The 15,598-nt window shown below is 42.9% G+C and overlaps 1 protein-coding gene across 1 annotated transcript in view; it reads left to right on the top strand.

Moving 5' to 3' along the window:
- Positions 1–15,598, top strand: part of LOC142196912 (phospholipid scramblase 2-like) — a 47,386-nt gene that overhangs the window by 15,217 nt on the left and 16,571 nt on the right. The window contains exons 5-8 of the mRNA XM_075266892.1: positions 5,601–5,806; positions 7,036–7,038; positions 8,149–8,298; positions 10,919–11,075. Coding sequence (XP_075122993.1) covers positions 5,601–5,806; positions 7,036–7,038; positions 8,149–8,298; positions 10,919–11,075 — 516 coding nt within the window. The remainder of the gene's footprint in view (positions 1–5,600; positions 5,807–7,035; positions 7,039–8,148; positions 8,299–10,918; positions 11,076–15,598) is intronic.

Genomic DNA, 15,598 nt, shown 5'->3' with positions numbered 1-15,598 from the left:
AGGAGTGTGGCGTCACCAACACCATACCTCCCAATTTTTAAAGAGAAGAAAGAGGAGCAAAATGTGCGGCGCGCTCTGCGCGCCGCAGCAAATTTAGCTCCACCCACTTTTGTTGATTCCATCCATTCTCATTCATTTATCATGTGCTCCCACACAGTACAATCCTCCTACAGTCACCTGTAAATTATATGCCCCCCCTCCATCTCTCCCCCAGTTTCATATACACCCTTCCTCTGCCCCCAGTTTCATGTCCCCCCTCCATCTCTGTCCCCAGTTTCATCACGTTCTCCCCCTTCATCTGCCCACAGTTTCATGTCCCCGTCTCTGCCCCAGTGTCATGCTGTTCTCTCCCCACCCCCTTCATCTGCCCCAGTGTCATGCCGTTCCCCCCTCCCCTTCATTTGCCCCCCAGTTTCATTGGGCCCCCTCCATCTTTGTCCCCAGTTTCATGCCGTTCTCTCCCCACCACCTTCATGTTCTCCAGTGTCATGCCGTTCCCCCCCTCCCCTTCATTTGCCCCCCAGTTTCATGGGCCCCCTTCATTATGTTCCACCTTTATATTTAATACAAAACAAACACTTACACTCACCTTCCATCGATCCCCCGACGCTCCTCTCTCCAGTCACATACGCGATTAAAGCAGGAGCTGTGAGTTCAGCTCCTGCTTAGCTGCGGCCCGGCTTGCGTGTGTAGGCGTGATGACGTCATCGCGCCTACACACGCAAGCCGGGCCGGAGCTTTAAAGTAGGAGCTGAACTCACAGCTCCTGCTTTAATCGCGTATGTATTCCAGCTCATCGGCGGACGGACGCCGATGAGCTGAAATCGTAACAGGCAAGTGCCGGGGGCCCCAGAGGCTCTGTGGGCCCCGGCACTTGCCCGACTATGCCGTGCGCTGACGCCGGCCCTGTGTATGCATGATCTGTATGTATTGTACTACCTGCCTGGAATATATACATGCACAATATTGATAGAAATATACCCAGGACAAATAATTTATATCCATGCAATATATATCAAGATGTATACATTAGGACACATTGTGATATGACCAATTTATTCATGATGGTATTCATGATAGGCAGCATATAGCTATAACATAACTAATATAATATAATATAATATAATATAATATAATATAATATAATATATAATAGGCAGGACGACAGGCAGTATATGAGCTCCAACATCCTACTAATATTCCTACTAATATAAAGGTGAAAGTTTGTGTGTTTGGATGTTTGTTCCTCAATCACAGCCAAACGGCTGAATGGATTTTGTTGAAATTTCACACACACCAACATATTGCCCAGGAAGGAACGATAGGCCACTCTAAATGTGGGTTATTCACCCCAAATTGCCACCGCAACCCTCAAAAGTTCACTCCAGCTCTGCTGTAGGAGCTGGCATTACGCCAGCCCAGGTCTTTCCACGGACTTCCTATTGGTGCATGGCAGGGTGTGGGCGGGCTATGGAGCCAGCGCTGCAGCACCATACGTTGCTGGCGAAGTGTGGGCGGGGCGAGTGACCGGGGAGACGGTAGTCAACATAGCGGCAGCCCGCATGTTCCGGCCGCCGCTGCCATCCCAGGCCGCCTACACACTGCCAGCATGCCAGCCGGCTACACAGGACTGCTCATGCCGGCAGATGTAGTGGCCTAGACAACATGTACATGGTGAGGACAGCGGGGTGGGGGTGGAGGGTGGCCGGTGTCTGCAACAATCGTCCCCATTAATCCTAACCAGGGGCGAACCTGCCCCTTTCGCCGCCCGAGGCGAACTACAGAAAGCCGCCCCCCTGCCCGCCGGGAGGAGGGGGCGGAGCGTAGGAGGCGTGGCAATGCAGAGGGGCGTGGCGAAGTGCGGGGGCGGGGCTTAGCGCCGTTCGCCGGCAGAGAGCAGGCACGGAGACGACCTGCTCTCTGCCTGAGCGTGAGAGGAGGCTGCTGGAGCAGCGCTGCTCCAGTGGCCTCCCCAAACCACCGCTCGGTGCTAAGCCAGTCCAGGACAGCTTGTCCTGGACTGGCTTAGGTAACTAAAAATGCCGCCCTCCCTGAGGCCCTGGCATAGCGCTGCCTGAAGTGGTCGCTTCAGGTCGCCTCATGGGAGGTGCGGTGCTGATCCTAATGGTGCCTCAGTCACAGCTGACCGAGGCGCCATGTCCTCCACCAGTGCGTGGGTGCTGCAATGTTCCTTCTCTGCTATGTTCCTTCTCCGCGCCGGCACCCAGACCAAGCGTCATGTTGCTATGGCAGCCGGGAGCCTTGCGCAGGGTCCCCGGCCTGTCGGTCTTTCGCTCCTACTCCATCCTATGCTATTAGCCTGCACTAGAAGCGCTGGTATTATGCAATGCATAGTATAAAACCGGCATTTCTACTGCAGGCTATGTAGCATAAACTGCAGTAGGAGCGAAAGACCGACAGGCCGGGGACCCTGCGCAAGGCTCCCGGCTGCCATAGCAACGTGACGCTGGCGTGACGCTGGCCCCGGAGCTTGGTCCGGGTGCCGGTGCGGAGAAGGAACATAACAGCGCCCATGGCGGAGGAAATGGCGCCTCGGACAGCTGTGACTGAGGCGCTGGAAGGGTTAATGTGGACGATCAATGCGTCCACCGACCGGTATTATGCAAAGCATAGCATAAAACCCACGGTTCTATTGCAGCCTATGCATTGCATAACACCGGCGCTTCTATTGCACCCTATGCTACGTAACTTGCAATAGAAGCGCCGGTATTATGCAATGCATTGCACCCTGGGGTAAGACCCCTAGAGAGTGCAATAAATGCAGAAACAAAATTTACAACAAAATAACCAAAAATAGAAACCTCAAAAAAAAAAAAAAAAAAAAAAAAAGCCACTTTCCATAGAGCACATTAAAAACTCATTACATACTGTGAAGCACATACATCTTAGGTAGGGACTAAGGGTGGCGCAGACGAAGTTGCGGGTAAGGATAGTAATATAATATATTAGGTAGTATATGCATTCCAAATACTCCAATATCAGATACTCCTTATCACCTCATCGAGTACGATAGAGATTCTATTGGCATAGAAATGATCTACCATGTATATGATCACCTCTGATATCAAATTTTATTCATTGTTCAGATTGTTGCCACTTGTTGCCACTTAAGGTTTCTTAGACGACCAGAACGTTGCATCAAACATCCAAGTATAGGGGCAGGACTGAAAGAATATGCCTCAGTGTCATAACACATATGGTGCAATGATTAGATATCACAGCTGTAGGACCCACAGCCTGGCTACCTCTATATATATATATATATATATATATATATATATATATATATATATATATATATATATATATATCCAGCACAGTGGTAGCACTCCTGTGGCCGCACATTAGTGCCAAACTGACCAGGAAGAAGAATGGATGTCAAATACACACTGTTATCACAGCAATCCCTCTCCCCTAGTATTACCGCAACTAATAGGCATCAATAGCTTCTAAGGGTCAGTGCACATGGAATTTTTTGGCACTGATTTTGATGCTGAATCCTCCTCAAAATCAGCCTCCAAAAAAAGCCTCCCAATAGAGTTCTATTGGGAGGCTTTTGTTGGAGGCTGATTTTGAGGCGATTCAGCGTCAAAATCAGTGCCAAAAAATTCTGTGTGCACTGACCCTAAAGGGTTGTAGGACATTCACTACCCTGCTAGCAGGCTTAGCTCAGAAATATAGACCTCTGATGAACCTGTATCTAACAATCTGCAGGGGAAACGTGTTAGCAAATTATTTATGAGAAGGACTCAGTATGCTAAAGGAGTTGCTTAGTAGCCAACAATAGATACTAACAGGCAATGAATTAACAAATGCTAATTCAGATTGGGCAATAATCGTAACAAACCTTGAGCAAACAAGGAAATGTTTAGTGCTTGGGTGAATTCAGCGCACTGTCGGCTTTCTAGTGGTGCATTAAACCGCATGTACCCCAGGTGGTGAAAAGTCCTCTTTAAGGAGTGAGCACCTTCACAGGCATATGGAGACTTACAAAGCCATTTTCGCTCCACTAGGGGATTATGAGCAAAATATGTAAATCTGTTTTCAAAGATGTAAATAGGAAAACAGTGCCTCAGCTTGCTGTCCTCTAGGGGTAGCCCTCTTAACCCTTTCCCGCCGATGGCATTTTTTGATATAAATTTTTTGTTTTTTGACTCCCCTCCTTCTAAACCCAATAACTTTTTTATTTCTCCGCTCCCAGAGCCATATGAGGTCTTAATTTTTGCGGGACAAATTTTTTTTCATGATGCCACCATTAATTATTCTATATAATGTATTGGGAAGCAGGAAAAAAAATCAGAATGGGGTGGATTTGAAGAAAAAATGCATTTCTGCGACTTTCTTACAGGCTTTGGTTTTACGGAGTTCACTGTGCAGCAAAAATGACATGTCCCCTGTATTCTGTGTTTCGTTACGATTCCAGAGATACCAAATTTATATGGTTTTATTTACATTTTGACCCCTTAAAAAAAATCCAAAACTGTGTTAAAATTTTTTTTTTTTTCTAAAAGTCGCCATATTCCAACAGCCGTAACTTTTTTATACGTCAGTGTACGGGGATGCATAGGGCATCTTTTTTTGTGGGGACGGGTGTACTTTTTAGTTCAACCATTTTCGAGAAATGCTATTGCTTTGATCACTTTTTATTCAAATTTTTATCAGAATCAAAACAGTGAAAAAACGGCGTTTGGCACTTTTGACTATTTTTCCCGCTACAGCATTTACCGATCACCGCCAAAATGCGCCGTGTGCTGCCAGGAAAATGGCACCTCCGGCACTTTTGACCGTGGCGCCGGAGGGGTTAATGCCTCCGATCAGTCCGGGGACTGATCGGAGGCATTAGAGCCGGTTGTCTACTGCTTAAAACAGTAGACACCCGGCGGCTATGGCGGCCGCCCGGCTCCCAGGCGGTCGCCATAGTTACACACCTGACATGCGCCGTACTATTACGGCACATGTCGGGAAGGGGTTAATCATCATGCATAATTGCCTATTGCTATGATGCGAGGTTTAGCCAAACCAGTAAATCTATTCCCGAAGGAGCAGAATCCCAGCTATGGACAGTGCTGTTTTGATATGGTTGGATCTCTTCAGCACAGTGTAGGGAAGCGTGCTGAAGAGATCCAACCAGTCATGCATGACGTTTAAGAGGGCTACCCCTAGAGGGGAAAAAGCAGAGGCATAATTTTCCTATTTACATCTTGGAAAACAGATTTGCATATTTTACCCAAGAAATATTACTACCATTGAAATAGTAGTTGAGACTTGGAACAAATTTGTGGTTACAAATAGAAATGAATAGAAATGTAAGTGAATATAAACACGCCTGGGATAAGCACATGTTTATGGTAAGATAAAAAGAAAATAATGTAAAGGCAGACCAGATGGATCAGGGGAACTTTTTCTGCTGTCAATCTTCTATGTTTCCATGATAATGATTAGAATTCTGTGTATGTTTTTTTTTTTATTTAATGTAAAACATTTTTATTGTCTGTAGATATTTGTTGTCTAAGATTTCGAAATGAAAAAATAAACTTTTTTTTATATTGATATTATCTGTTAACATTTCTATTCTGTAGTCTGTAGGAACATCGTATATGATGTAAAAAACAGCATGGGCCAACAAGTGTATACTGTGACTGAAGATTTCGATTGCTTATCCCAATACTTCTGTTATGGATATAAATCCTTTACCAGGAAGTTTTCTGATAACACAGGAAGTGTTGTAATGGAAGTCTACAAACCCTTTGAATTCCCATTTTTCCCTTATTGCCAAAAAATAAAAGTATGTATGCCTACTTTCACTTAATTTGTATCTTGGAAATGTGTCTAAGTACAAAACTATTGTTGTTTTTAGATTTCTTCTAGACTTTGATCTCTCCTGACCCTTCTAGGAGGAATATCTTAACATATTACAGAACTCTCCTTTGAATCAAGTGGCTTTCTGGGATCGTAATACTGTTGAGTTATCTTTAGGATAGGCCATTAATATCAGATGGCTAAGAGTCCAACACCCAACTTTCCTACTGATCAGCTGTTGTGACCTCTTCATGGTTTACCAAACACAGTACTATACACTGAATAGTGTCTGTTATAGCTTTCATCTTGTAGGATAAATAATGTTTTATTGTAATACTTAAACACTATTATACTTGCATTGCTTTCCTATTAAACCCTTCTAAAGATATTAAAGAGGTTGTCCAGGATTTGGGGCGCAAGGTGGAAAAGATAAATAGACATATCTACCTATCTCCACTGTTCCATTGTCCAGACATGCTCCTGTTTCCCTATGGAAGCTCATATGGCCACCAAGATTGATCAGTGGCCTCAGTGGTCATTGGTAAGGACCTGGTGATATATGTGAGTGATGTCATTGATCCCTGTACTACAACCACTGAGGCCACCGATTGGTCTCATATAAGCTTCAAGGCTTCCGATGCTGCGAACAGCACCAGGGAACCAGGATTGGGACTAGTGCCAGTTACGCTGGGTTCACACCAGCATTCGGCAGTCCGTTCTCAGGTTTCCGTCTTCTGCATGCCGAGTCCGGCCGTGAGCTGCGGTGAGTGTTTTATGCTCTCCTCGGCGAAACCGTTTTTTTTTTAAACCGGACACAGAGTACTGCATGTCCGACTCTGTGTTCGTTTAAAAAAAAAAAACGATTTTGCCGCGGAGAGCATAAAACACTCACCGGCGCTCATGGCTGGACACCTTTCAAACCCATTCAAATGAATGGGTTTAAAAGAGTCCTGCAGCTTTCCGTCTCCTGCTCTGTTTTGTGCAGGAAACGGAAACCTGCAAAACGGACTCCCGAGCGCAGATGTGAACAAGCACTTATAGGTGAGTGTCTTTTTTTTTCTTTTATACCCATCCTGACTGCCTGAACAATAACTAATAATTAATCACTACTAATATCCAAAGATTAGTATAGAAGGTAGAAAGTAGCTTAAGAATATGGCTTCCCCCTTACTGACTTACTAACTTTCTCACGACTGGCCAGTAGTAGGCAGTCAGACAGTGAAGGCATTTCCTTGGGATAGTGCATAGTGTTACCAGTGAAAACCCCTATTAGGCTTAGGCCCCACGTAGCAAAATGCTGCAAAAAAAATAAAATAAAATTGCTGTAGAAAAAAAAAACTCATTGGAAACGTATCACATTTTTTTTTACGCAGTGTTTTTCATTGAATTTTTGATGTGTTTTGCTGTTTTTCTACTCTAACTAAAACTATAGGGAAAACGCCAGCGTTTCAGCAGGTATAATTGACATGCTATGATTTTCAAAAACGTAGGGGTTATTGGGGAAAAAAGATAATCTGCGTTGTGAACTCCGTAGTTCAGGTTTCCGTTTCCTGCCTAAAACAGAGGCAGGAGGCGGAAACCTGCAGGAGTCTCTCTCACCCATTCATTTGAATGGGTGAGAGAGATGTCCGGCCGTGAGCGGCGGTGAGCGTTTTGCGCTCTCCGCCACGAAACCGGGTTTTATAATCCGGACACAGAGTCGGACATGCAGTACTCTGTGTCCGGATAAAAAAATCCGGTTTCGCGGCGGAGAGCCTAAAACGCTCACCGCCGCTCACGGCCGGACCCGGTCTGAGCTTTCTGACTTCTGGCATGCAGAAGAAGGAAAGCTCAGAACGGACAGATAAACGCAGGTGTGAACCTAGCGTCAGCTGTTCTGCTGCAGATTTTTTTTTCTGCAATATGTGTATGGGATTAGCCAGAATCTCATTCACTTTGCAGGTACTGTAAACAGCTGCATTTTCACAAAATGAAACTTTAGCCTTAACAGCTGTTATAAGCTACATTCATTGAGACTGTAAGCTAAAGGTTCAGGGGGAAGAGGTCCTGTAAATAGATTTTATATGCTCCATTGAAACTAAATGTTTGGATTATTATGTACTGTAGTATGGACTATCATAAAGAACTCTCTTTTCCACCGGATTGCTAGCCTTATTCTAATATATATATATATATATATATATATATATATATATATATATATATATATATAGTTTTTTAGCCAAAAATTTGGTTATCTTTATAAAGACACTTTAGATGGAGAAGAAGATGGCTGTAGGTTGATAACCGGTACTACTTATTTAGATTTTTTTTTTCCATTTTTTAAAGGCTGAAGTGAGGACAGAATCTGGAGTACCCATGGCCTACATAGTTAAAAGGGAGCTATGTGTACTGACATTTATCATACTGAATGAAAATGAAGAAGAGGTGCTGAAAATATCTTCATCGTGTTGCAATTTTGGTGCGTTAACGTTTAAGGTAACTTGTTTTACATTATACATATGTCTATATCTATATCTGATATATATATATATATATATATATATATATATATATACAGTAGATGTTCTGTAATATATAGTTATGTCCACTCTTAGCTTTACGACAATTCAACAATTTCATTATACTAATTTCTCAATATACATATTATCAGGACATGCAAGCAAAACCTTTGACAGGCTGCAATTGACATCATAAGTAGAGATGAGCGAACGGTGTTCGATCAAATTGGTATTCGATCGAATATCAGGCTGCTCAAGATATTCGATTCCAATCGAATACCACGCGGAAAACGCAGTAAAAATTTGTATCCCCTCACACCTTCCCTGGGTTTTTTTTGTTTGCACCAATAACTGTGCAGGGGAGGTGGGACAGGAACTATGACAACGTAGTCATCAAAAAAAAAAAATCGGAAAAAGTAATTGGCTGGCTAAATCAGGTGACCTCAACTTTATACGAATGGTAGATTTCAGATTCAGTTCATATGAGACTGAACTATGTGACTGTGAGACAGGGATAGATGTACTGGCAGGGTTAGCTATGAATTAGCTTTATTTAGGTAGGAATTTTACTCAAACAGCTCTTTGGGGCTCTATGTCATGGCAGCCCATTATATGCTAGTCGGGATCCCTGGCAGCTTGCGTTATGCGGGAGCTGACTTTTTCTCATAGAAATGCATTGATCAGCATTGATTGGCCGAATGCCATACAGTGTACAGCATTCAGCCAATCAACACTGGTTCTGCCGGAGGAAGCGGAGTCTAAGATCAGTCCACAGCAGGCTCCATTGTGGTCCGATCTCAGATGTAGCAGGGTTAACACAGCTCTGCTACATCTCAGGTATAGCAGAGTTGACACAGCACTGCTACAACTCAGGTGTAGCAGAGTTCAACACACGGCCAGCTCTGCTGCATCTCAGGTGTAGCAGAGTTCAGCGCACGGCCAGCTCTGCTGCATCTCAGGTGTAGCAAAGTGCAGCACATGGCCAGCTCTGCTGCATCTCAGGTGTAGCAGAGCTCAGTGCATGGCCAGCTCTGCTGCATCTCAGGTATAGCAGAGTTGAGCGCACAGCTCTGCTACACCTGAGATGCAGCAGAGCTGTGTCAACTCTGCTATACCTGAGATCGGACCACAATGGAGACTGCTGTGGACCGATCTTAGACTCCACCTCCTCACAGACAAGCCTCTGGCAGAACCAGCATTGATTGACTGAATGCTGTACTCTATATGGCAATCAGCCAATCAATGCTGGTCAATGCATTCCTATGGGAAACAGTCAGCTCCCGCATTATTAGTGGCGTAATACAGGGACTTGGGCATGCTTCCCCTGCTGTCCCAGTTGAATTCCAGAGGTGTTGTCCTCATTTGCTGAGGTGTCATAGTGGACTTGGTGACTCTCCTGAGTTGAAGAGTGGTTTCCCCTGAAACAAAGCTTTTTTGCCCATAGACTATAATGGGGTTTGATATTCGTTCGAATAGTCGAATATTGAGGGGCTATTCGTAACGAATATCGAATATTTCACTGTTCGCTCATCTATAATCATAAGCACTGGGTAGCCACATATAGACATATTACCCCCTGTTTCAACTTTGGAAATGTTGTTTGAGCAAAACTAGTGGGGCATTAAAAAAAAAAAAAAAAAAAAAAAAGTCTACCAACAGGTGGTCAATTTTAACTTTCTCTTTGCATATGGCCATCTAAATCTCTTAAAGGGAATCTATCATTAGCTATAGTGATTTTTAACTAAGCATATATTTGCATATCCTTTAGAAAGGCTATTCCAGACATACCTTTTAATCAGTAATCCTCTCAGCTGTTTTTGAATTAGCCCACTTTCCTTGATATGCTAATTAGTCAGTGCCCTCTGATGTCTCTGTGATGCTCTCTGAACTTTGCCTGTGTGATATGTGTAAAGAAGGGGGAGGTGAGAGCAGGGAAGGGTGATGAGTCATTATTATCATCATTATCAGCCTCTCTGCTCTCACCTCCCCCTTCTTTACACATATCGCACAAGCAGTGCTCAGAGAGCATCACAGAGACTTCTGTAGTTCACTAGGGTGGCTAATTGACATATCAATAAAAGCAGCTTAGTTAAAAAATGGCTGGGAGGATTCATGAATAAAAGGTATGTCTGGAATAGCTTTTCTAAAGGCTATTATAATATAGCAAAATACAGGGTCCGGATTTATTGCTCTGATGCCAACACAGTAGTTGAAACAGTCATACTTCAGTACTTTTTTGCAGAGTGAAACAACTTAAAAATCCCACCGTACTTCTTTACATCATATATACTGTAGCATTGCGATAACTTGTATCTCTATGCACAGGCATACTATGCGGACAGAAATATTTCAGAACGCTACATAGTATTTGGGTTAAAGATGTGTCATGTGATGAGAGATATTGCAGTTTTTCTTTATCATATTCTATTAATTTTTTTTTAACTCAGACCCCAAATATAGACAGATGGATCTGATGGGTCCAAGGACTTATCTGTAAATAATTTGTGACCTTATATTGGGGACTTATACTAGATGAAGCTTGACTTTAGTGTATTCAAACTTTTTATTTTTACATTAACTTGTTTTCATATTTATAGATAACGTCCATTAAGGAGAAACGTGAGGTCGGAAGGATTACTGAGTACAAACCTCAGTGTTTTCTATTGCCAAGTACAATAAGATTTGACGTTCATTTTTCTTCGGATCTTGATGTGAAAATGAAGGCAGCTATACTAGGAACCTGCTTACTTATATGTAAGTTGAATTATTTAGCTAATTAAATTTCCTGTTAAACAGCTCCAATGTATTGTGTCGCTTTTAGACTAAGGTCATACGTAGCGCAAACACAGCAACAAAACACACGTTGCAGATTTTTTTTCTACAATATGTGGATGGGATTAGCCAGAATCCCATTCACTTTGAAGATACTAGAACACGCTGCGTTTTCGCAACATGGGGCCCCGATCTAAAGGGGTATTCCCATCTTCAGGATCATATTTAAACTTGCAGCTTAAGTTAACCAAGGTGTATACAGTATTAAAGATAAGTGAACCAGTTCAAGTTTTCAAAAGTTTCAGGCGCAACTTGAATCCAAAACTTTTAGGGTTCCCCACCCACACACCGATATTATATTTTGAGGTCTTTTCATTCCATGTCATTAGCACATAATCCTTAATGGTCCCCCAAGGTATGTGATGTTGGCCAAGGAGGGTGGAAGAAAATGTGGGGACCACTGCATGCTGGGAAATGAAGAAGTGAGGTAAGGTGGGTATAGGTGTTTATTATGTGGCTACAGTATAGCCGCAACACCTCCCCTGAGCCTCCACTTATACTATGCGGAGTCTGAAGAGAATAATGCAGGAGACATTTGTTATACTATAACCATGCTTACACACAGTTAAAATTTCACCTGCAAAGTCGACAACTAAAACTGCAATTGTTGTCACATTTTTTTCTGCATATTTGGCTGTGCAATACAAAGGGTTAATCTCATTACTTAATCTAAAATACATTTGAGGTAGAATAGAGGAGGCTGCATTGTACAGTACATTGTACTATACTTTGTTACTGATCTTTGGAACAGAATATTAATATTATATATTTTCTCTTCAATACAGTTTAGGAATAGCAAGTGAAGACAGATTTGGAAGACAACATGGAGAGCTGTGGTTGGATTCTGTATGCCAAGTTATGTAGACCTCAGAAGAAGACTACTGTGACCAGGTCACACATCCCTCTTCCCTCTTTGTTTCCTGAGAATAACAGGATAACTGCAGTAACCAACATTGTATTTGTCATTTTCCTAATTTACAAAATACAACCAGATCTTTTTGATGGCTAAACCATTTCTGAAATGGTGTAATCTAGAAATAAAGTTGCATTTTAGCATATTTTCAGTCTTTACTGGGATGTTTGTGTCTGGGCCACTCCACACTTATACATGGGATCTAGAACTATATTTTTACAAAGGTAAATACAGAGGTAATAAAATAAATGTTAAAAAAAAAAATACTTGCCTCTTCCAGGACCTCCTTTTCCAGCAACGACAGTAACATGCTTATGTTTATAGGTTTCGACTGAGGTTAGCCATGATGTCCAGTTTGAGAACAGCCAATTGTACAACTCAGCGGTGGCTACTTCACAAATGGCATGTCACTGCTGAGATCAGTTCTCCTTTCCTCCTACCGTCATAAATCCTTGTTACTACATCTACACTAGAGACGAGCAAGTAGTATTCGGTCGAGTAGGTAATCGATCAAATACTATGGTATTCGATATATTCGTACTCGATCGAATACTACTAGCTATTCGCAATAAATATTTGACTCTGAGCCAACGTTGATTGGCCGAATGCTATACAGTGTATAGCATTCGGCAAATCAACGCTGGTTCTGCAGAAGGCTTGTCCTTGCTCGTCAGGAGAGCTGGCAGCTTGCTGTTTCAAGGGAGCTTACTTTTTATCATAGGAATGAATTGACCAGCGTTGATTGGCCAGTGTACAGCATTCGGCCAATCAACGCTGGTTCTGCCAGAGGCTCGTCTGTGAGGAGGCGGAGTCTAAGATTGGACCACAACAGTCTCCATTGTGTTCTGATTTTAAACTCCGCCTCCTCACAGACGAGCCTCCAGAAGAACCAGCATTGATTGGCCGAATGCTGTACACTGGCCAATTAACGCTGGTCAATTCATTCCTATGACAAAACGTAAGCTCCCTCGTAACAGCAAGCTGCCAGCTCTCCTGACTAGCAAGGACGAGCCTGTTGCAGAACCAGCGATGATTTGCCGCAGGCTCGTCTTTGCTAGCCGGGAGAGCTGGCAGCTTGCTGTTATCAGGGAGATGTCTCTTTCTCATAGGAATGAATTGACCAGCATTGATTGGCCAGTGTACAGCATTCGGCCAATCAACGCTGGTTATGACGGAGGCTCATCTGTGAGGAGGCGGAGTCTATGATCAGTCCACAGCAGTCTCCATTGTAGTTCGATTTTAGACTCCACCTCCTCACAGACGAGCCTCTGGCAGAACTAGCGTTGATTGGTCGAATGCTGTACACTGGCCAATCAACGCTGCTCAATTCATTCCCATGAGAAAAAGTAACCTCCCTTGTAACAGCAAGCTGCCAGCTCTCCTGACTAGCAAGGACGAGCTTGCGGCAAATCAACGCTGGTTCTGCAGCAGGCTTGTCCTTGCTAGATGGGAGAGCTGGCAGCTTGCTGTTACGAGGGAGCTTACTTTTTATCAGCACAACTGCAAGTGCTGTGCAGTTAAAGCGCACGGACCCTATAGACTATAATGGGGTCCGTGCACTTTAACTGCACAGTGCTCCTCCTAAACACTCTTCCTGCTATTCGTGGACTTGGTGACTCTCCTTTAGTCGAATAGTGGTCTCCCCTGAAATGAGCATATTTTCCTATAGACTATAATGGGATTCGATATTCGATTGAGTAGTTGAATATTGAGGCTCTACTCAAAAGGAATCTCGAATATTTCACTGTTCGCTCATCTCTAATCTACACATGTCCCGCCTTACTAAAAGAAAACAAAAAAAACTGCAGTGTGTCTTTTACACTATCAGCACGGTGGCTCAGTGGTTAGCACTGCAGCTCTGGAGTACTGGGTATAAATTCTGCCAAGGACAACATTTGCAAGGAGTTTGCATATTTTCCCCTTGTTTGCATGGGTATTCCGGGTACTCTGGTTTCCTCCCGCACTCCAAAGACATACTTATAGGGAATGTAGATTGTGAGCCCTATATGATGACAGTGACTGACAATATCTGTAAAAGCGCTCCCAATAGAGTTCTTTTGGGAGGCTTTTTTTTTGGAGGCTGATTTTGAGACGGATTCAGCGTCAAAATCCTCGCCAAAAAACTCTGTGTGAACTGACCCTAAATCTGGTGCTAACATTTTGGTGTATGGCTTTGCATGATGAGCCCCATCTCCTTTACCAAGAAGCCCACTCCCTTTTCTGATAAGCCTTATCCCCTTGTCAGGAAAGCTACAACAAGTGTCAAAAAACCTTCCACATTTCAGGAAGAATAAGTGGACTTCTCTGAGGATGGAGACACACTATGGCTCAGATTTACTAATAGTTAGGCAGTGAAAACTTAGGAGGTCTAAAAATATGGCAGATTTATCCCAGAAAAAAAAGCATGAGCACTATTATAAACACATTGAAATGAATAGGTGCGTATTGACGTGTGACAACGGTCTAAGGCCTATTTCACAAGTCTGTATCCACGTAGGTCTGAATTTGTGCTATTCCCAGACATCACCCCACCCTACTAATTTGCAGATGGCGTGCTGTACGTGGTTCCTCTGCTTTTCTCGTTTGACATTTGCCAATTCTGTAGGAATATGTTTATACAGCAGTTACTTCATTTACATTCCAGACAGGATTACAGTAGAACAAGACGTCATCACTGCAACCACTACTGATAATAGATAATGTCATATCATGACTAGAAAATGCACCAATAGATCTAAAAAAAAAAGTCTGAAAGATACATTAAAGAATACTGGGGTAATGACAAAAAACCTACTGAAGACTTCACGCACTACAAAAGTCGCTGTCCATGTATCCAGTTCATAGAAGGACAACACAAAGGAATCTGCTGCTCTTCTGGGAAAATTTTCTATAGACAAGAGGAAAAAAAGTGAAAGTTTATATCAGAAAGACACATTGATCTGATGTATTTTCAGACTGCCTGTTTAACTCTGCACTAACTATTAGTACATCTGGACCATTGTGATGATTGAGGAAACAATGAATTCAATGGCAGATGAGAGCATTTCACAGAAGAATGTAAGGGCAGTAGTCCATGACCTCAAACAGAAGAAACCCCGGGTGATGCAACAAGAAGTTAATAACCCAAAACAGAACTACAGGATGAAAGGAAAGATTTGTGTTCCTGAATGGCCAACTCAGTCTTGACCTTAAGCAAATCAAGATGCAGGGTCATGACCTGAAAAGGGCTGAACAATGTGTAAATCTTATTTGTAGCCACAATAAACATTTTTCCCTCCACTATGGATATGGACTCAATGGGGAACATTTACTAAGCAAAATGTATCAAAGTTTTGCACCAAAAACTACGCAACATCTCTTGTGCCAAATCCATCAAGTGTTCTAGACATGTTAAAGAAACATTTACATCTTGAACGTAAATGGGATGTGGCTTGTCTGGAAGTGGGGGTGAAGTCACAACACCATGTGCCACAAATGCACCAAAATTTTAGTGCATTTTTTTGTAATCTGAGCCAACTAATAGTAGCATAAA

This window comes from Leptodactylus fuscus, chromosome 3, assembly GCF_031893055.1.
Source record: "Leptodactylus fuscus isolate aLepFus1 chromosome 3, aLepFus1.hap2, whole genome shotgun sequence".
Lineage (NCBI taxonomy): Eukaryota > Metazoa > Chordata > Amphibia > Anura > Leptodactylidae > Leptodactylus > Leptodactylus fuscus.
Note: the sequence above shows the minus strand (reverse complement) of the source record. Positions and strands in the feature narration are given on the sequence as shown.